This window comes from Heptranchias perlo, chromosome 8 (assembly GCF_035084215.1).
Source record: "Heptranchias perlo isolate sHepPer1 chromosome 8, sHepPer1.hap1, whole genome shotgun sequence".
Classification (NCBI taxonomy): Eukaryota; Metazoa; Chordata; class Chondrichthyes; order Hexanchiformes; family Hexanchidae; genus Heptranchias; species Heptranchias perlo.
In genome coordinates, this window is record NC_090332.1 from 50,901,185 (window position 1) to 50,924,406 (window position 23,222).

Below are 23,222 nucleotides of genomic sequence, written 5' to 3' on the forward strand. Positions count from 1 at the left end.
ATCGAATGCCTTCTGGAAGTCCATACAAATAACATCCATCGACACTCCTTTATCTATCACGTTAGTTACCGCCTCAAGGGGATAATTCTTGAATTGGAAGATCATGACTAGAGAATCTATAATTTACTCATTTACTTCTTTTCATACTCTGGGGTGGAAACCATCAGGTCCTGGAGATTAGTCTATCATTAGTATCATTATTTTCTCCATTACCATTTTTTTACTTATATTAAATCTAGTAAGATCCTCCCCCTTGATTTATTTTTACTTTTCCTTGTATCTCTGGTACTTTATCCTCATCCTCTACTGTGAAGACAAAGAAGTAAGTATTTAGCAAGTCTGCCATTTCCTGATATTCAATTACTCATTGGACCACATTAATCTTAGCCACTTATAAAAATCCTTTACTGTTGTCCTTGATATCCCTCGCAAGTTTTTCTCGTGATCTCTTTTACAACTCTTACTACTTTCTTTGTATCCTTTTGCTGATCTCTACTGTTCTTTGCATTCGTATAAGCCCTTTCTTTTAGTTTTATACGATCTCTCACTTCCCTTGTTGACCAAAGTTGTTTAATTACACAAGTAGAACTCTTGCTCTTTCGGGTTATGAAGAAGTCTTGTATTCTACTGAATACTTCTTTAAACACCTCCCACTGTTCATCTGTACATTTATTCGTTAATAGTTCCACCCGGTCTACCGTGGTCAATTCTGCCTCATCCCTCCAAAGTTTGCCGTGCCTAAATTTAAGAAACATAACCATAAGAAATAGAAGCAGGAGTAGGACTTACGGCCCCTTGAGCCTGCTCTGTCATTCATTAAGATTATGGCTGATCCATCTACATGGATTTTAGCAAGGCTTTTGACAAGGTCCCACATGGCAGACTGGTCAGAAAAGTAAAAGTCCATGGGATCCAAGGGAAAGTGGCAAGTTGGATCCAGAATTGGCTCAGTGGCAGGAAGCAAAGGGTAACGGTAGACAGGTGTTTTTGTGACTGGAAGGCTGTTTCCAGTGCGGTTCCGCAGGGCTCAGTACTAGGTCCCTTGCTTTTTGTGGTATTTATCAATGATTTAGACTTAAATGTAGGGAGCATGATTAAAAGGTTTGCAGATGATACAAAAATTGGCCATGTGGTTGACAGTGAGGAAGGAAGCTGTGGTCTGCAGGAAGATGTCAGTGGATTGGTCAGGTAGGCAGAAAAGTGTCAAATAGAATTCAATCCAGAGAAGTGTAAGGTAATGCATTTGGGGAGAGCAAACAAGGCAAGGGAGTACACAATAAATGGGAGGATACTGAGAAGTGTAAAGGAAAAGAAGGACCTTGGAGCGCATGTCCACGGATCCCTGAAGATAGCAGGACAGGGAGATAACGTGGTTAAGAAGACATATGGAATACTTTCCTTTTTAGTCGAGGTATAGAGTATAAGAGCAGGGAGGTTATGCTGGAACTAGTGCTATCAAGCAACACTTACTCACTGATAACCTGCTCACCGATGCTCAGTTTGGGGTCCACCAGGACCACTCGGCTCCAGACCTCATTACAGCCTTGGTCAAAACATGGACAAAAGAGCTGAATTACAGAGGTGAGGTGACTGCCCTTGATATCGAGGCAGCATTTGACCGAGTGTGGCACCAAGGAGCCGTGGTAAAATTGAAGTCAATGGGAATCAGGGGAAAACCTGCCAGTGGCTGGAGTCATACCTAGCACAAAGGAAGATGGTAGTGGTTGTTGGAGGCCAATCATGTCAGCCCCAGGACATTGCTGCAGGAGTTCCACAGGGCAGTGTCCTAGGCCCAACCATCTTCAGCTGCTTCATCAATGACCTTCCCTCCATCATAAGGTCAGAAATGGGGATGTTTGCTGATGACTGCACAGTGTTCAGTTCCATTCGCAACCCCTCAGATAATGAAGCAGACCGTACCCGCGTGCAACAAGATCTGAACAACATCCAGGCTTGGGCTGGTAAGTGGCAAGTAATATTCGTGCCAGACAAGTGACAGGCAATGACCATCTCCAAAAAGAGAGAGTCTAACCACCTCCCTTTGAGGCATTACCATCGTCGAATCCCCCACCATCAACATCCTGGGGGTCACCATTGACCAGGAACTAAACTGGACCAAGCACATAAATACTGTGGCTACAAGAGCAGGTCAGAGGCTGGGTATTCTGCGGCGAGTGACTCACCTCCTGACTCCCCAAAGCCTTTCCACCATCTACAAGGCACAAGTCAGGAGTGTGATGGAATACTCTCCACTTGCTTGGATGAGTGCAACTCCAACAACACTCAAGAAGCTCAACACCATCCAAGATAAAGCAGCCCGCTTGATTGGCACCCCATCCACCACCCTAAACATTCACTCCCTTCACCACCGGCGCACTGTGGCTGCAGTGTGTACCATCCACAGGATGCACTGCAGCAAATCGCCAAGGCTTCTTCGACAGCACCTCCCAAACCCGCGACCTCTACCACATAGAAGGACAAGAGCAGCAGGTACATGGGAACAACACCACCTGCACGTTCCCCTCCAAGTCACACACCATCCCGACTTAGAAATATATCGCCGTCCCTTCAATGTCGCTGGGTCAAAATCCTGGAACTCCCTTTCAAACAGCACAGTGGGAGAACCTTCACCACACGGACTGCAGCGGTTCAAGAAGGCAGCTCACCACCACCTTCTCAAGGGCAATTTTTTTTTATTCGTTCATGGGATGTGGGCATCGCTGGCAAGGCCAGCATTTATTGCCCATTGCTAATTGCCCTTGAGAAAGTGGTGGTGAGCTGCCTTCTTGAACCGCTGCAGTCCGTGTGGTGAAGGTTCTCCCACAGTGCTGTTAGGTAGGGAGTTCCAGGATTTTGACTCAGTGACGATAAAGGAATGGCGACATATTTTCAAGTCAGGATGGTTTGTGACTTGGAGGGGAACGTGCAGGTGGTGTTGTTCCCATGTGCCTGATGCCCTTGTCCTTCTAGGTCGTAGAGGTCGCGGGTTTGGGAGTTGCTGTCAACGAAGTCTTGGCGAATTGCTGCAGTGCATCCTGTGGATGGTACACACTGCAGCCACAGTGCGCCAGTGGTGAAGGCATTTGATAAGGTCCCACATAAGAGCCAAGATAGAAGCCCATGGAATCGAGGGAAAAGTACGGACTTGGTTAGGAAGTTGGCTGAGCGAAAGGCGACAGAGAGTAGGGATAATGGGAAGGTACTCACATTGGCAAGATGTGACTAGTGGAGTCCCACAGGGATCTGTCTTGGGGCCTCAATTATTCACAATATTTATTGACAACTTAGATGAAGGCATAGAAAGTCTCATATCTAAGTTTGCCGATGACACAAAGATTGGTGGCATTGTAAGCAGTGTAGATGAAAACATAAAATTACAAAGTGATATTGATAGATTAGGTGAATGGGCAAAACTGTGGCAAATGGAATTCAATGTAGACAAATGTGAGGTCATCCACTTTGGATCAAAAAAGGATAGAACAGGGTACTTTCTAAATGGTAAGAAGTTAAAAACAGTGGATGTCCAAAGGGACTTCGGGGTTCAGGTACATAGATCATTGAAGTGTCATGAACAGGTGCAGAAAATAATCAAGAAGGCAAATGGAATGCTGGCCTTTATATCTAGAGGACTGGAGTACAAGGGGGCAGAAGTTATGCTGCAGCTATACAAAACCCTGGTTAGACCGCACCTGGAGTACTGTGAGCAGTTCTGGGCACCGCACCTTTGGAAGGACATATTGGCCTTGGAGGGAGTGCAGCGTAGGTTTACAAGAATGATACCCGGACTTCAAGGGTTAAGTTACGAGGAGAGATTAAACAAATTGGGGTTGTATTCTCTCGAGTTTCGAAGGTTATGGGGTAATCTGATCGAAGTTTATAAGATATTAAGGGGAACAGATAGGGTGGATAGAGAGAAACTATTTCTGCTGGTTGGGGATTTTAGGAGTAGGGGGCACAGTCTAAAAATTAGAGCCAGACCTTTCAGGAGTGAGATTAGAAAACATTTCTACACACAAAGGGTTGTAGAAGTTTGGAACTCTCTTCCGCAAATGGCAATTGATACTAGCTCAATTGCTAAGTTTAAATCTGAGATAGATAGCTTTTTGGCAACCAAAGGTATTAAGGGATATGGGCCAAAGGCAGGTATATGGAGTTAGATCACAGATCAGCCATGATCTTATCAAATGGCGGAGCAGGCACGAGGGGCTGAATGGCCTACTCCTGTTCCTATGTTCCTAAGGGAGTGAATGTTTAGGGTGGTGGATGTGGTGCCAATCAAGCGAGCTGCTTTGTCCTGGATGGTGTCGTGCTTCTTGAGTGTTGTTGGAGCTGAACTCATCCAGGCAAGTGGAGAGTATTCCATCACACTCCTGACTTGTGCCTTGTAGATGGTGGAAAGGCTTTGTGGAGTCAGGAGGTGAGTCACTCGCCGCAGAATACCCAACCGCTCGTCTGCTCTTGTAGCCACAGTATTTATATGGCTAGTCCAGTTAAGTTTCTGGTCAATGGTGACCCCCAGGATGTTGATGGTGGGGGATTCGATGATGGTAATGCCGTTGAATGTCAAGGGGACGTGGTTAGACTCTCTCTTTTCAGAGATGGTCATTGCCTGGCACTTGTCTGGCGCGAATGTTACTTGCCACTTATCAGCCCAAGCCTGGACGTTGTCCAGGCTTGGGCTGGACTGCTTCATTATCTGAGGGGCTGCGAATGGAACTGAACATTGTGCAATCATCAGCAAACATCCCCATTTCTGACGTTATGGTGGAGGGAAGGTCATTGATGAAACAGCTGAAGATGGTTGGGCCTAGGACACTGCCCTGAGGAACTCCTGCAGCAATGTCCTGAGGCTGAGATGATTGGCCTCCAACAACCACTACCATCTTCCTTTGTGCTCGGTATGACTCCAGCCACTGGAGTGTTTTCCCCTGATTCCCATTGACTTCAATTTTACCACGGCTCCTTGGTGCCACACTCGGTCAATTGCTGCCTTGATGTCAAGGGCAGTCACTCTCACCTCACCTCTGGAATTCAGCTCTTTTGTCCATGTTTGGACCAAGGTTGTAATGAGGTCTGGAGCAGAGTGGTCCTGGCGGAACCCAAACTGAGCATCGGTGAGCAGATTATTGGTGAGTAAGTGCCGCTTGATAGCACTGTTGACGACACCTTCCATCACTTTATTGATGATTGAGAGTAGACTGATGGGGCGGTAATTGGCAGGACTGGATTTGTCCTGCTTTTTGTGGACAGGACATACCTGGGCAATTTTCCACATTGTTGGGTAGATGCCAGTGTTGTAGCTGTACTGGAACAGTTTGGCTAGAGGCGCGGCTAGTTCTGGAGCACAAGCCTTCAGCACTACAGCCGGGATGTTGTTGGGGCCCATCGCCTTTGCTGTATCCAGTGCACTCAACCGTTTCTTGATATCACATGGAGTGAATCGAATTGGCTGAAGACTGGTTTCTGTGATGGTGGGGATTTCGGGAGGAGGCCGAGATGTATCATCCACTCGGCACTTCTGGCTGAAGATGGTTGCAAACTCTTCAGCCTTGACTTTTGCACTCACTCATTACCATAGGGATGGTAATAAATGCTGGCCTTGCCAGCAACGCCCACATCCCATGAACGAATAAAAAACAAATACTTAGGCCACAGCTAGAGTACTGCGTGCAGATCTGGTCACCACATTACAGGAAAGATGTGAGATGGTACAGAAGAGAATCAGTAGGATGTTGTCAGGAATGTGGAATTTTAGCTATGAGGAAAGATTGGTTAGGCTGGGGTTGTTTTCTTTTGAACAAAGGAGGCTGAAGGGAGATTTAATTATGGTGTCTAAAATTATGAGGGACCTAGATAGAGTGGATAGGAAGGACCTATTTCCCTTAGCAGAGAGGTATAGATTTAAAGTGATTGGCAGAAGGGTTGGAGGGGAGTTGAGGGGAATTTTTTTCACCCAGAGGGTGGTGTGGGTCTGGAACTCACTGCCTGAAAGGGTGGTGGAGGCAGAAACCCTCATCGATTTTAAAATGTAGCTCGATGTGCACTTGAGGAGCCGTAACCTACAAGGCTACGGACCAAGAGCTGGAAAGTGCGATTAGGCTAGATTCCTCTTTTTCGGTCGACACAGACATGATGGGCTGAATGGCCTCCTTCTGTGCCGTAAATTTTGATGTTTCTATGATTCGACCTCTACTCCACTTTCCCGCCCGATCCCCATATCTCTTGATTCCCTTAGAGTCCAAAAATCTATCAATCTCAGTCTTGTATATACTCAACGACTTATCCACAGCCCTCTGGTGTAAAGAATTCCAAATATTCACGACCCTCTGAGTGAAGAAATTCCTCCTCATCTCTGTCCTAACACTCTGACCCCTTATCCTGAGACTATGTCTCCTATTTCTAGACTCGCCAGCCAGGGGAAACATCCTCTCAGCATCTACCCTGTCAAGCCCTCTTGGAATCTTATGTTTCAATGAGATCACCTCTCATTCTTCTAAACTCCAGAGAGTATAGGCCCATTCTACTCAATCTTTCCTCATGGGACAACCCTCTTAAAACCTTGGTTTGTGACTGAGCCTTCTCCCTCTCAAACCTAACATCGAATTCATCATGCTTTTGTTAGGTGTTCCCTTACCGTTAGATTATTGACTAATTCAGGCTCATTACTCATCTCTAAATCTAATAAGACCTGTTCTCTTGTTGGTTCAAGAATGCATTGTTCTGGAAAACAGTCTCAAATACACTCAAGAACCATCAATCTTTCAGCCATGTGTTTGCATTCCTAATGTTTGGCCCTCTGCCAATTTACAAGTGGCTTGGATAATTGTTACCCTTGAGGTCCTGACTTTTAATTTAGTTCCGCCCTCCTTCCTGTTCTTTGGTATGTCATTTGTCCCAACATCACAAAATGTTAGAATCATAGAATGATAACAGCACAGAAGGAGGCCATTGTCCCCGTGCCAGCTCTTTGACAGAGCTATCCAATTAGTCCCACTTCCCTGTTCTTTCCCCATAGCCCTGAAATTTTTTCCCCTTCAAGTGTTTATCCAGTTCCCTTTTGAAAGTTATTATTGAATCTCCTTCCACCACCCTTTCAGGCAGTGCATTCCAGATCATAACAACTCTCGCGTAAGTTTTTTCCTCATGTCGCCTCTGGTTCTTTTGCCAATTACTTTAAATCTGTGTCCTCAAGTTACCGACCCTTCTGCCACTGGAAACAGTTTCTCCTTATTTACTCTATCAAAACCCTTCATGATTTTGAACACCTCTATCAAATTTCCTCTATCAAACCATCTCTGCTCTAAGGAGAGCAACCCCAGTTTCTCTAATCTCTCCATGTAACTGAAGTCTTTCAGCCCTGGTACCATTCTAGTAAATATCCTCTGTACCCTCTCTAAGGTCTTGACATCCTTCCTAAATTGTGGTGCCCAGGATTGGCCATAATACTCCAGCTGGGGCCTAACCAGTGTTTTCTAAAGGTTTAGCATAACTTCCTTGCTTTTCTACTCTATGCCTCTATTTACAAAGCCTAGGATCCAGTATCCCTTTGTAACAGCCTTCTCAACTTGTACTGCCACCTTCAAAGACTTGTGTACGTACACCCTCAGGTCTCTCTGTTCCTGCACCCCCTTTAAAATTGTACCATTTAGTTGATATTGCCCCGCCTCATTCTTCCTACCAAAATGAATCAATTCACATTTCTCTGCATTAAATTTCATCTGTCATGTGTCTGCCCATTTCACCAGTCTGTCTATGTCCTCCTGAAGTCTGTTACTATCCTCCTCACTGTTCACTACACTTCTGAGTTCCGTGTCATCTGCAAACTTTGAAATTATGCCCTGTGTACCCAAGTCCAGATCATTAATATATATCTAAAAGAGCTGTGGGCCCAACACTGACCCCTGGGAGACACCACTGTATACCTTCCTCCATCCTGAAAATAACCGTTCACCACCACTCTCTGCTTTCTGTCCTTTAGCCAATTTTGTATCCACACAACCATTATCCCTTTAATCCCATGGACTTCAATTTTACTAACAAGTCTATTATGTGGTACTTAATCAAACACCCTTTGAAAGTCCACATACACAACATCATCCGCACGACCCTCATCAATCCTCTGGGCTACGACATCTAGATATTCCCCCTAACTTTCTAGGTTCCTTTCCAGCCATTGCGATATCCCTTATCCTGGCACCAGATAGGCAACTCTCCTTTCGGGACCGTTGTTCGTGACTGCAGAGGATGCTATCTATCTCCCTAATTATTGAATCCCCATAACTACCACGTTTCTATTCTACTTCAGAAAATAATCAATAACGCTAATGGAATGCTGGCCTTTATATCTAGAGGACTAGAGTACAAGGGGGCAGAAGTTATGCTGCAGCTATACAAAACCCTGGTTAGACCACACCTGGAGTACTGTGAGCAGTTCTGGGCACCGCACCTTCAGAAGGACATATTGGCCTTGGAGGGAGTGCAGCGTAGGTTTACTAGAATGATACCCGGACTTCAAGGGTTAAGTTACGAGGAGAGATTACACAAATTGGGGTTGTAGTCTCTAAGTTTAGAAGGTTAAGGGGTGATCTGATCGAAGTTTATAAGATATTAAGGGGAACAGGTAGAGTGGATAGAGAGAAACTATTTCCGCTGGTTGGGGATTCTAGGAGTAGGAGGCACAGTCTAAAAATTAGAGCCAGACCTTTCAGGAGTGAGATTAGAAAACATTTCTACACACAAAGGATGGTAGAAGTTTGGAACTCTCTTCCGCAAACGGCAATTGTTACTAGCTCAATTGCTAAGTTTAAATCTGAGATAGATAGCTTTTTGGCAACCAAAGGTATTAAGGGATATGGGCCAAAGGCAGGTATATGGAGTTAGATCACAGATCAACCATGATCTTATCAAATGGCGGAGCAGGCACGAGGGGCTGAAAGGCCAACTCCTGTTCCTATGTTCCTACTCCTTCCCCTTTGGACTACCTTCTACTCCACGGTGCCTTGGTCAGGCTGTCCCTCCTGCTGCCTTTCTCCTTATCCTCACAGGTAGCAAGTACCACGCACCTGTTGGATTGGACAAGTATCAGCGGGATCTCTTCCTCTACCTTGCCTAGGTTCCCCCTTCCCTGCCGACTGACAGTCACACTTTCCTCTTCCCTGCGCTTTCATCTGCGGTGTGACTATACTCTGGAGAAAACTATCCAGATATTCATCCCCCTTCCTTATGTTGGAGTGTCTCCAACTCGTACTTCAGCTTAACGACTCAGAGGTGGAGTGACTCAAGCCTGTGAGAAAGCCATGTATTTTTTTATTCGTTCATGTGATGTGGGTGACACATGCAAGGCCAGCATTTATTATCCATCCCTAATTGCCCTTGAGAAGGTGGTGGTGAGCCGCCTTCTTGAACCGCTGCAGTCCGTGTGGTGAAGGTTCTCCCACAGTGCTGTTAGGTAGGGAGTTCCAAGATTTTGACCCAGTGACGATGAAGGAACGGCGATATATTTCCAAGTCGGGATGGTGTGTGACTTGGAGGGGAAAGTGCAGGTGGTGTTGTTCCCATGTGACTGATGCCCTTGTCCTTCTAGGTGGTAGAGGTCACGGGTTTGGGAGGTGCTGTCGAAGAAGCTTTGGCAAGGTGCTGCAGTGCACCCTGTGGATGATACACACTGCAGCCACGGTGCGCCAATGGCGAAGGGAGTGAATGTTTAGGGTGGTGAATGGGGTGCCAATCAAACAGGCTGCTTTGTCCTGGATTGTGTCGAGCTTCTTGAGTTGCACTCATCCAGGCAAGTGGAGAGTATTCCATCACACTCCTGACTTGTGCTTTGTAGATGGTGGAAAGGCTTTGGGGAGTCAGGAGGTGAGTCACTCATGGCAGAATACCCAGCCTCTGATCTGCTGTTGCTGCCACAGCATTTATGTGGCTGGTCCAGTTAAGTTTCTGGTCAATGGTGATCCCCAGGATGTTGATGGTGAGGGGTTTGGTGATGGTAATGCCGTTGAATGTCAAGGGGAGGAGGTTAGACACTCTCTTGTTGGAATGGTCATTGCTTAGCACTTTACTGGTGCGAATGTTACTTGCCACTTATCAGCCACTTGGATGTTGTCCAGGTCTTGCTGCATGCCGGCACCGACTGCTTCATTATGTGAGAGGTTGTGAATGGAACTGAACACTGTGCAATCATCAGCGAACATCCCCATTTCTGACCTTATGATGGAGGGAAGGTCATTGATGAAGCAGCTGAAGATGGTTCGGCCGAGGACACTGCCCTGAGGATCTCCTGCAGCAATGGCATGGGGCTGAGATGATTGATCTCCAACAACCACTACCATCTTCCTTTGTGCTAGGTATGACTCCAGCCACTGGAGAGTTTTCCCCTGATTCCCATTTACTTCAATTTTACTGGGACTCCTTGGTGCCACACTCGGTCAAATGCTGCCTTGATGTCAAGGGCAGTCACTCTCACCTCACCTCTAGAATTCAGCTCTTTTGTCCATGTTTTGACCAAGCCTGTATTGAGGTCTGGAGCCGCCTGGTCCTGGCAGAACCCAAACTGAGCATCGGTGAGCAGATTATTGGTGAGTAAGTGCCGCTTGATAGCACTGTCAACAACACCTTCCATCACTTTGCTGATGATTGAGAGTAGACTGATGGGGTGGTAATTGGCCGGATTGGATTTGTCCTGCTTTTTGTGGACAGGACATAGCTGGGCAACTTTCCACATTGTCGGGTAGATGCCAGTGTTGTAGCTGTACTGGAACAGTTTGGCCACAGGCGTGGCTAGTTCTGGAACACAAGACTTGTGCACTACAGCCGGGATGTTGTCGGGGCCCATAGCATTTGCTGTATCCAGTGCACTCAGCCGTTTCTTGATATCACGTGGAGTGAATCGAATTGGCTGAAGACTGGCTTCTGTGATGGTGGGGATATCGGGAGGAGGCCGAGATGGATCATCCACTCGGCACTTCTGGCTGAAGATGGTTGCAAACGCTTCAGACTTGTCTTTTGCACTCACGTGCTGGATTCTGCCATCATTGAGGATGGGGATGTTTACAGAGCCTCTTCCTCCCGTTAGTTGTTTAATTGTCCACCACCATTCATGACTGGATGTGGCAGGACTGAAGAGCTTTGATCCGTTGGTTGTGGAATCGCTTAGCTCTGCCTATAGCATGTTGCTTCCATTATTTATCATGCATGTAGTCCTGTGTTGTAGCTTCATCAGGTTGGCACCTCATTTTTATGTACGCCTGGTGCTACTCCTGGCATGCTCTTCTACACTCCTCATTGAACCAGGGTTGATCCCCTGGCTTGTTGGTAATGGTAGAGTGAGGAATATGCCAGGCCATGAGGTTACAGATTGTGCTGGAATACAATTCTGCTGCTGCTGATGGCCCACAGCGCCTCATGGATGCCCAGTTTTGAGCTGCTAGATCTGTTCTGAATCTATCCCATTTAGCAAAGTGGTAGTGCCACACAACACGTTGGATGGTGTCCTCAGTGTGAAGACAGGACTTCGTCTCCACAAGGAGACGAAGTGTACGGTGGTCACTCCTACCAATACTGTCATGGACAGATGCATCTGCGACAGGTAGATTGGTGAGGATGAGTTGAAGTAGGTTTTTCCCTCATGTTGCTTCTTCTCACCACCTGCCGCAAGTCCAGTCTGGCAGCTATGTCCTTCAGGACTCGGCCAGCTCGGTCAATAGTGGTGCTACTGAGCCACTCTTGGTGATGGACATTGAAGTCCCACACCCAGAGTACATTCTGTGCCCTTGCTACCCTCAGTGCTTCCTCCAAGTGGTGCTCAATATGGAGGAGGACTGATTCATCAGCTGAGGGAGGGCGGTAGGTGGTAATCAGCAGGAGATTTCCTTGCCCGTGTTTGACCTGATGCCATGAGATTTCATGGGGTCTGGAGTCAATGTTGAGGACTCCCAGGACCACTCCCTCCTGACTGTATATCACTGTACCGCCACCTCTGGTTGGTCTGTCCTGCCAGTGGGATAGGACATACCAGGGATGGTAATGGAAGAATCTGGGACGTTGGCTGAAAGGTATGATTCTGTGAGTATGGCTATGTCAGGCTGTTGTTTGACCAGTTTGTGGGACAGTTCTCCCAATTTTGGCACAAGTCCCCAGATGTTGGTGAGAAGGACTTTTCAATGTGCTATTGAACAGTTCACCAAACATACCACAAGAGGCTAGTTTTTCAACAAGGCTATAGATAAGGGAAGAGTTTCCTGATAATATTTATTTCTAAGAGCTTTCTACACCTCTAGTTAGTTAAACTAATGATCTCCAAGAATCGTTGCAAACCCCAGAGAATCTCAGCAGTTCTGATGTTTCAGCACATGTATACATTATTTTAGGTTGTGAGCTGAGAGAAATCAGAAAAGAGAATTAAAGAATGAAATAAAAAGGGATAAGAATCTCCAAAATCCAAATGGAAACAGCAGAAAAAAATATTAACGGGGCCTCGGTGTAACATTTCATCCAAAAGGCAGCAGCACAGTGCTTCTTCAGTAGGTTCTGTGCTCACATACTTGGAGTTGAACTTGAATTGATAACCTTCAGATATAGAGACTAGAATACTACCACTGAGCCAAGCCTCAAGCACAAAAAGTTTAAATCCTTAATAAATCTATTACTTTATGGTTCAACCTTAGAATTTAATGAACAAACGCTGCAGCCAATTTGAACACAGCAAGGTCCTGCAAACAGCAATGAGATAACTGAAAAGCAAAATATTGCAGATGCTGGAAATCTGAAATAAAAACAGAAAATGCTGGAGAAATTCAGCAAGTCAGGCAGCATCTGTCGAGAAAGAAACCGAGTTAACGTTTCAGGTCGATGACCTTTCGTCAGAACTGGAAGATGTTAAAAGAGTTAAAGTTTTTGAGGAATATAGAACCAGGCAAGGCGGGGGGTGGGGGGGCGGGGGAGGGAGGGCAGGGGAGGAAAGAACAAAAGGGAAGGTCTGTGATAGGGTAGAGGGCTGGAGTGTTTAAATGACAAAAGGGATGATGGTGCAAGGCAAGGAGGGTGATAATGGGACAGGTTAAGAAACAAAAGATTGGTCAGGAGTAGCTATAAATGGTAGCAGCTGAACCATTACCAGCACTAGCTGACCAAAAAAATGGGAGCAGTGGTTATGATCTGAAGTTATTGAAATTGAGTCTGGAAAGTTGTAAAGTTCCTAAACGAGAAATGAGGTGCTGTTCCTCGAGCTTACATTGAGCTTCATTGGAACAGTGTAAGAGTTCGAGGACAGAGAGGTCAGTGTGGGAGTTGTAAGGGGAATTAAAATGGCAAGCGACCGGCAGGTCAGGGTCATGCTTGCGGACAGAGTGGAGGTGTTCAGTAAAGCGATCACCCAGTCTGCGTTTGGTCTCCCCAATGTAGAGGAGACCGTATTGTGAGCAGCGAATACAGTATATTAAATTGAAAGAAGTACAAGTAAACCACTGTTTCACATGGAAGGAATGTTTGGGGCCCTGGATGGTGGGAAGGGAGGAGGTGAAGGGGCAGGTGTTGCATCTCCTGCGCTCGCACGGGAAGGTACCGTGGGGAGGAGAACAGGTGTTGGGGGTGATGGAAGAGTGGACCAGGGTGTCACGGAGGGAGTGGTCCTTTCGGTATGCTGAAAGGGGAGGGGAGGGGAAGATGTGTTCGGTGGTCCGATCGCACTGGAGATGCCGGAAATGGTGGAGGATGAAACATTGAATGTGGAGGCTGGTGGGCTGGAAGGTGAGGACAAGGGGGATCCTATCGTGGTTCTCGGAGGGAAGGGAAGGGGTGAGGGCAGAAGTGCGGGAAATAGGACGGACACGGTCGGGGGCCTTGTCAACTACAGTGAAGGGGAAACCTCGGTTGAAGATAAAGGAAGACATATTGGAAGCACTGGTGCGGAAGGAGGTATCATCCGAACAGATGCGACGGAGACGGAGAAACTGGGAGAAGGGAATGGAGTCCTTACAGGAAGAGGGGTGGGAGGAAGTGTAATCAAGGCAGCTGTGCGGGAGAAAGTCTCCTGGCCAAAGAAGTGGGTGTGGAGGCAAAGGCAACGGAAGAAGAGCTCAGCATCATGTCAAGCTCGAAATTCATTGAGGTGGGGGCGTAAGGGGATGAAGCTAAAGCCTTTGCTGAGGACTTTGTTCAGGGTCAGAGAGGAGAAGGTCAGGGGATAGTGAAAACACGACAAAGGGTGACATTGGAGGGAGGGATAGGGTTAGAGGAAAGTGATGGGGAAGAAGCATCAAGAGGGGTGCTGGTAATGGTTCTGCTGCTGCCATTTACAGTTGCTACTGATCAATCTTTTGTTTCTTTACTTGTCCCATTACCACCTTCCATGCCTTGCACCATTATCCCTTTTGTCATTTAAACACTCCAGCCCTCTGCCCTATCACAGACCTTCCCTTTTGTTCTTTCCTCCCTCCCTCCTTCCCCCCTTTCCCTGGCTCTGTACTTGCTCAAAAACTTTAACTCTCTTAACATCTTCCAGTTCTGATGAAGGGTCATCGACCTGAAATGTTAACTCTGTTACTTCCTCCACAGATGCTGCCTCACTTGCTGAATATTTCCAACATTTTCTGCTTTTATTTCAGATTTCCTGCATCTGCAGTATTTTGCTTTTGATTTAGTGTTTAATTCACTCCCACTTCTCCTCCAGGAATGCCCCACCTTGAAGAAGTTCTGCTCTTCTCTCCGACAGGATTTCAGTTTGTCTCTTTTACCTTGTTCACCTTCATTCATTTCTGTTTCTCGTCTCGTGTTTGATCAGGTTTCTACTAAAACTTGCTTTCACAGCCACATCTCTTTCCTCAGCAACTGTTTCCGACTCCAACTTATTCCACGTGGATTCCAACTTAAATTCCATCCTCCGTGTTTTGGATCCACCCATGATTACAGATATCCCCATGATATCCAGCGTTCCTCGATCCACTGCTCTCACCGCTTCCTGAGATCCACACTCAACGCCATGTGCCACCATATACATGCTCTCGACCTCTCTCTTCAGCAGCACTCACACACTCCTTTTCAGAGCTGTCGTGCTCCGTAGTTCCATTTCATCCTTCACCTCATCTGGTGCTTTAACAAAAAACTTTTTGTCTTCCTTTCAGGTGTCAGGAACGGAAGCTTCAACATCTCTTAGATACCAACATCCCTCCCGATCCTTCTCCACCTTCACTTTCCTCTGACCCCATCCCTCCCTCCAATCTCACCCTTTGTCATGTTTTCACCATCCCCTCTAACCTTCCCCTCTCTGACCCCAAACAATCAGTCCTCAGAAAAGGCCTTAACTTCATTCTCTTACGCCCCACCTCAGTGAATTTCAAGCTGGCCACGATGCTGAGCTCTTCTTCCTTCGCCTCTGCACCCACTTCTTTGGCCAGGAATCTTCCCACCGCACAGCGGACCCTTTCTCCTGCCTTCAGAATTCTCGTTCCACTTGGACCCCTCCCTCTGGCCTTCTCTTGATCTTAAACCAGCTGACAAAGGTGGCGCTGTTGTTGTATGGCGAACAGACCTCTACCTTTTGGAGGCTCTCCGACACCTCCTCTATCCTCCCGCTGGACCATGACCCTGCCCCCGAACATCAAGCAATAGTTTATCAGACCATCACTGACCTCATCTCCTCTGAATATCTTCCATCTGCGGCCTCCAACCTCATAGTCCCCCAACCCCACACAGCCCACTTTTACCCCCTTCCCAAGATCCACCAACAGGACTGCCCAGGGAGACCCATCGTTTTAGCCTGTTCTTGCCCCACGGAACTTATTTCCTCCTATCTTGACTTTATTTTTTCTCCCCTTGTCCAATCTCTTCTGACCTACATCTACGAATTTTCTGACGCCCTCCACCACTTGAACAGTTTCCAGTTCCCCGGCCCTAACCGTCTCCTTTTTATCATGGACATCCAGTCCCTCTACACCTCCACCCCCCACCAGGAGGGCCTGCGGGCTCTCCACTTCTTCCTTAAACGGAGGCCCAACCTGTCGTCATCCACCACCACCCTCCTCTGCCTGGCTGAACAACTTCTCCTTTGACTCCACTCACTTCCTCCAAGTAAAAGGTGTCGCTATGGAAACCCGTATGGGTCCTAGCTATGCCTGCCTTTTTGTGGGATACGTGGAACATTCCTTGTTCCAGTCCTACTCAGATCCCCTCCCTCACTGTGACATTTTCAGTTGACTCATTGTTTGGGGCTAAATAGAACATGAAATGGGTAGAGAAAGGGAGAAATAAGATAATCAGATTATCGGTGCTGTTTCCTGCTCTCGCCCCGAATTGGAAAATGTCATCAACTTTGCTTCCAATTTCCACCCTTCCCATGCCTTCACGTGGTCCATCTCCGACTCTTCCCTTCCCTTCCTCGATTTCTCTATCTCCATTTTTGTGGATAGGCTTTCAACCACTATCTATTATAAGCCCACCGACTCCCACAGCTACCATGATCACACTTCATCCCACCCCGCTTCCTGTAAGGACTCTATTCCCTTCTCCCAGTTTCTCCATCTCTGTTGCATCTGTTCTGACAATTTGTCTTCCTATTTCCTCAACCGAGGATTCCCCTCCACTGTAGTTGACAGGGCCCTCGACCGTGTCCATCCTATTTCCCGCACTTCTGCCCTCACCCCATTCCCTTCCCTCCCAGAACCATGATAGGGTCCCCCTTGTTCTCACCTTCCACCCCACCAGCCTCCACATTCAACGTATCATCCTCCTCCATTTCCGCCACCTCCAGTGCAATCCCACCACCAAACACATCTTCCCTTCCCCTCTCCTTTCAGCATTCCGAAGGGATCGCTCCCTCCACAACACCCAAGTCTACTCTTCAATCACCCCCAACACCTGCTCTCCTCCCCACGGCACCTTCCCGTGCGAATGCTGAGGTGAGTGCAGATGCAACACCTGCCCCTTTACCTCCTCCCTTCCCACCGTCCAGGGCTCCAAACACTCCTTCCAGGTGAAACAGCGGTTTACTTGTACTTCTTTCAATTTAGTATACTGTATCCGCTGCACACAATGCGGTCTCCTCTACACTGGGGAGACCAAATGCAGATTGGATGATTGCTTTGCTGAACACCTCCGCTCTGTCTGCAATCATGACCCTGACCTGCCGGTCGCTTGCCATTTTAATTCCCTGTCCCACTCCCACTCTGACCTCTCTGTCCTCGACCTCTTACACTGTTCTAATGAAGCTCAACGGAAGCTCGAGGAACAGCAGCTCAATTTTTGTTTAGGCACCTTACAACCTTCCGGACTCAACACTGATTTTCAATAACTTCAAATCATAACCACTGCTCCCATTTTTTCGATCAGCTAGTGCTGGTAATGGTTCTGCTGCTGCCATTTACAGCTACTCCTGATCAATCTTTTGTTTCTTTACCTGTCCCATTACCACCCTCCTTGCCTTGCACCATCATCCCTTTTGTCATTTAATCACTCCAGCCCTCTACCCTATCACTGACCTTCCCTTTTGTTCTTTCCTCCCCGCCCCTCCCTCCCCCCTTTCCCTGGCTTTGTACTTGCTCAAAACTCTTTTAACATCTTCCAGTTCTGACGAAAGGTCTTCGACCTGAAACGTTAACTCTGTTTCTTTCTCCACAGATGCTGCCTCACTTGCTGAGCTTCTCCAGCATTTTCTGTTTTTATGATGAGATAAATGACTGGTTAATCTATTTTGGCATTGTTGGTTGAGGGACAAATGTTTGCCAGCAATTTTTGTATCCTAGCATAAGCTTGAGGCACAACATAAATACCAGTACCTCTTGTCTTGCTATTCAGATGATGTCTAAAAGCTAAGTACATCTTGTTGATGTTGCAAAGGATTGATAGTGTAAGACTGTCTTCTTCCAATCCAATGGGCTTTATGTCTTTGGAGTGTACTGTATCCAGGAACTAGGGATGGATTCTAAGAACATAAGAAATAGGAGCAGGAGTAGGCCATCCGGCCCCTCGAGCCTGCTCCACCATTCAACAAGATCATGGCTGATCGTCTATCTCAACGCCATTTTCCTGCACCATCCCCATATCCCTTGATGCCTTTAATATCTAGAAATCTATCGAATTCCAAAGGTTCACCACCCTCTGAGTGAAGAAATTTCTCCTCATCTCAGTCCTAAATGGCCTAACCTTTATTCTGAGATTGTGGTCCCTGGTTCTAGACTCCCCAGCCAGGGGAAACGTACTCCATGCATCTACCCTGTCGAGCCCTGTAAGAATTTTGTATGTTGCAAGTCTTTACAGTCTGCCAAGCTGGGTTATACTATTCATCTGTGGGTGGATGTGGCATTTGTAAAACACTGAGATTTTGAGGGTGACAAATCTCATCGTTATATGGAAGGACTGTGGTCAACGGTTGCTGCATTGCTGTTATGTTGAACCAGGTTCACCAAAATCTAAGATTGAATAGATTTCTTAATGTTTGAAACCATCTAATGTAATCAGTGTCAGCTTGACTCACTCTTGTCTCTCAAGGCTGAAGGTTGTGGGTTCAAGCACTACCCCAGGTATTTGAGCATGTAATCTAAGATGATACTTCAGTGTAGTACTGCGGGAGTGCTGCATTGTTGGAGGTGCTCTCTTTTGAGATGTTAAATCAAGGCCCTGCTTGTTCAGTTGGATGTAAACAATCACTATTCCCAAAAAAGAGCAGTGGAGTACTCCTGGGGTCCTAGCCCACATCTATCCCTCACCTAAAACATATGGGGATAATTTTGACTTTGGATGATAGCTACCACTTTTGCCTCCATAAAACAGGGACAACACTTCAAAAGTAATTCAATGGTTTCACAACATGAAAGGCAATGTATGTTCTTTGTTCTTTGTTTCTATTATTATTCAGCAGCTCTTGCTAACTTACAAATCTCACCTTTCAGACTGACTGACTTGTACTGTTTGGATTTATCTATTTGCTTAAGTTGCAACATTAATGAAGTATTTACTGGTGCTAAGGAACATCTCTAAGTTCCCACACTCAAATTGATATATATCACTACAGTGATAAACCTAAACCTCAATTTAAAACATTATGTAACATTTCTTGATCCTTCTTTCATGTGGAAAGTGGTGTATAAATGTCCCAAATAGTGTAAACCCAGGGTACCTTGATGAAATAGTACATACACTGCATGATCCTCTCAAAAATGAAATCAGATTCCGACTAATGGGCAGCAGGATCAGGAGACAGTTTAAGTTGAGACACATCGCAGATGCTCTTGACCAAGCCAGCGCTGACTGATAGGAAAAATCAGACACATATTCTCTAGCTTGCAACCAAATTATATCACAAAAGCAGATTAATAATGTAAAAAATATATTTTAAATAACAATAATATCTCACTTACTCCAAGCAGTGCACGAGTATAAATATATGCTTCCCCTCGTTCATACAGGAGGAAAGTGTAGCCAAAAAGAAAAGTATTGATTCCCAACCACAACAACTGTAAAGAAAAAAAACTTTTATTTCACATACTAGAAAATAATGCCTTTGCATTTTATGTGAGTTCTAAATGTTCTTATTTGTTCTAAATGGTTTATTGTGAGGGGTAGCAAATGTTTACAATAAAAATAAACTTTTAAAATCAATTATGCATTACATTTCAAATGTTTTTAATGCTTGTAAGTTAGGCATCAGCTTCAAATTGAACTGAGTAAACGAATGCAAATTAAAAGTTAACTGTATGCATAATTTATAACATGTTGTAGAGCCTGTAGCATTTATTTTTCAATAATTTAACTAGGTTTCTCAACAAAAGCAGTTAGTTTAGTTTCTTTGTGAACTCTCAGAAATGTATTTTCCCAAATAGGCCTGAGCAGCTACTTGGGAAAAAATAATTAAACATTAAAAGCTGTGCAATATAATTAGTGTTATTTGTAATAATATGTTTAAAAACACAAGAGAACATTTGACAAATTAACAATTTAAATATAAGACTTACTAATATGATGAGCTTTGGAGCTTCATTCACAAACCAGTTTGCCATTGATCCCGTAGAGCTGTTGTATTAATCTGATCTCTGCTCTTTTACAACTGCTGTCTTGTTTTCTACCAACCCAGCACTGTGGGCTGTGCCAGCACTGTGGGCTGTGACTGAGGTGTAGCATTGTTGAGGGTGCATTCTGGAAATCGTGGTTCTGTCTTTGTCTGCCCAGCATTCAAATCTTCGTTCAGATGTAGTACTAAAATTGCCAACAACTCCACAAGGTGGACAGCTTTAAAGAGGACATGTCTGGGCACTGGATGCCAGTGGGTTAGCGCTCTAATCTCTTTTTTCTCAGCCAAAGGTAAGAATCCTACACAAAATGAGCTTGGACAGTCTCAACCTAGTTCTTATTGGTGTAGCCCCACAAAACAACACTGTCAAATATCATTCGTAACAACCCACAATAATGGATGGGGTGGGAAATGGAAAAAATTATATTGGTACAGTATGGTGTACTCTTCTGAAGTTGTAGTAAAATCATACTGTTGGGAATACTGTTCTACCATTGCTCAGTTGGTAGCGTTCTCATCCTTGGGTTAGAAGGTTGGTTTGAACTCACAACAGGGCATGAATGCATAATCCAGGCTGATAATCTAGCACAGTACTGAGGCAGTGCTGTACTTCTGCAAGTTGGTTTGTGAACAAAGTTCATCACAACAAAGTCTCATCTGCTGGATGCTTGATTGATAAATTTAAGTTAAAATGAATTCCCTTCCAGCTGTTCTTTCGGTTCAAGTGGAAGTTAAAGATCCTGTGGCACCATTCGACAAGGAGCAGGAAGCTCGCTCTCCAGTGAATATCAATCAAAAACAGAATAATTGTTCTTGTAGACAGAATGGCCACTGTGTTTGCATACATAATAATAGTTCTGCACTTCAAATAACTAATTCATTGTGTAAAGCACTTTGAGACATTTTACTGGGGAAGGCACAATATAAATGCAAGTATTGCTAATGTGAAATAGAAGGACTTTGCATCTAGCCAGACCTGGGAGCAGTTAATGTTGATACAGGGTCTGAAAATTGTTGTACTCCTTATTACTCGCACTAATAATCAAAAGAATTCACTAGGAAAGATGTGACTGAGTTTTAGATTTTGAATTCATAACAGAACATAGAATTTTCTTTTCAAACATCTAACAGTGGTGAAAATGGGAATACATTCTTAAAAGCTGGTCATATGATGAGTGATTGTACTTTATTATAATGTTTTAGGAACATAGGAAACATAGGAACAGGAGTAGGCCATTCAGCCCCTCGTGCCTGCTCCGCCATTTGATAAGATCATGGCTGATCTGTGATCTAATTCCATATACCTGCCTTTGGCCCATATCTCTTAATACCTTTGGTTGCCAAAAAGCTATCTATCTCAGATTTAAATTTAGCAATTGAGCTAGTATCAATTGCCGTTTGCGGAAGAGAGTTCCAAACTTCTACCACCCCTTGTGTGTAGAAATGTTTTCTAATCTCACTCCTGAAAGGTCTGGCTCTAATTTTTAGACTGTGCCCCCTAGTCCTAGAATCCCCAACCAGTGGAAATAGTTTCTCTCTATCCACCCTATCCGTTCCCCTTAATATCTTATAAACTTCGATCAGAGCACCCCTTAACCTTCGAAACTCCAGAGAATACAACCCCAATTTGTGTAATCTCTCCTCGTAACTGAACCCTTGAAGTCCGGGTATCATTCTAGTAAACCTACGCTGCACTCCCTCCAAGGCCAATATGTCCTTCCGAAGGTGCGGTGCCCAGAACTGCTCACAGTACTCCAGGTGCAGTCTAACCAGGGTTTTATATAGCTGCACATAACTTCTGCCCCCTTGTACTCCAGTCCTCTAGATATAAAGGCCAGCATTCCATTAGCCTTATTGATTATTTTCTGCACCTGTTCATGACACTTCAATGATCGATGTACCTGAACCCCGAAGTCCCTTTGGACATCCACTGTTTTTAACTTTTTACTATTTAGAAAGTACCCTGTTCTATCCTTTTTTGGTCCAAAGTAGATGACCTCACATTTGTCTACATTGAATTCCATTTGCCACAGTTTTGCCCATGCACCTAATCTATCAATATCACTTTGTAATTTTATGTTTTCATCTACACTGCTTACAATGCCACCAACCTTTGTGTCATCGGCAAACTTAGATATGAGTCTTTCTAATGTCTTCATCTAAGTCGTTAATAAATATTGTGATTAATTGAGGCCCCAAGACAGATCCCTGCGGGACTCCACTAGTCACATCCTGCCAATGTGAGTACCTATTCATTATCCATACTCTCTGTCGCCTTTCGCTCAGCCAACTTCCTAACCAAGTCCGTACTTTTCCCTCAATTCCACGGGCTTCTATCTTAGCTAACAGTCTCTTATGTGGGACCTTATCAAATGCCTTCTGGAAGTCCATATAAATAACATCCATTGACATTCCCCTGTCCACTACTTTAGTCACCTCTTCAAAAAATTCAATCAGGTTTGTCAGGCACGACCTACCTTTCACAAATCCATGCTGGCTCTCTCTGATTAACTGAAAATTCTCGAGGTGTTCAGTCACCCTATCCTTAATTATAAACTCCAGCATTTTCCCCACAACAGATGTTAGACTAACTGGTCTATAATTCCCCGGTTTCCCTCTCTCTCCTTTCTTAAAAAGCGAAGTGATATGTGCAATTTTCCAATCTAGAGGGACAGTTCCTGAATCTAGAGAACTTTGAAAGATTATAATTAGGGCATCCACAATGTGCTCACCTACTTCCATTAAAACCCTGGGATGGAAACCATCTGGTCCTGGGGATTTGTCACTCTTTAGTGCTATTATTTTCTTCATTACTGTTGCTTTACTTTTTTAATTTCATTGAGTCCCTGTCCCCGATTCAACATAAGTTTTCTTGGGATTTCCGGCATGCTATCATCTTTTTCTACTGTAAATACTGACGCAAGGTAATTGTTCAACATGTCCGCCATTTCCCCATTGTCAATGACAATATCCCCACTTTCAGTTTTTAAGGGGCCAACACTGCTCCTGACCACCCTCTTTTTCCTAATATAACTAAAAGTTCTTCGTATTGGTTTTGATATCCCTTGCAAGTTTCTTTTCATACTCTCTTTTTGTAGCTCTTACTATCTGTTTTGTGACCCTTTGTTGATCTTTGTATCTTTCCCATTCACCAGGACCTGTGCCATTTTTTGCCTTTTTGTATGTCCTTTCCTTATGTCTTATACTGTCCCTTACCTCTTTA

At 45.2% G+C, this 23,222-nt stretch overlaps 1 protein-coding gene across 1 annotated transcript in view; it reads right to left on the bottom strand.

Annotated features, from left to right (window-relative positions):
* Positions 1-19,988, bottom strand: part of LOC137324828 (NADPH oxidase 3-like) — a 92,176-nt gene extending 72,188 nt beyond the window's left edge. The window contains exons 1-3 of the mRNA XM_067989555.1: positions 19,944-19,988; positions 19,350-19,445; positions 19,129-19,239 (exon numbers count right to left, since the gene is read on the bottom strand). Coding sequence (XP_067845656.1) covers positions 19,129-19,239; positions 19,350-19,445; positions 19,944-19,988 — 252 coding nt within the window. The remainder of the gene's footprint in view (positions 1-19,128; positions 19,240-19,349; positions 19,446-19,943) is intronic.
* Positions 19,989-23,222: the final 3,234 nt, after the last annotated feature.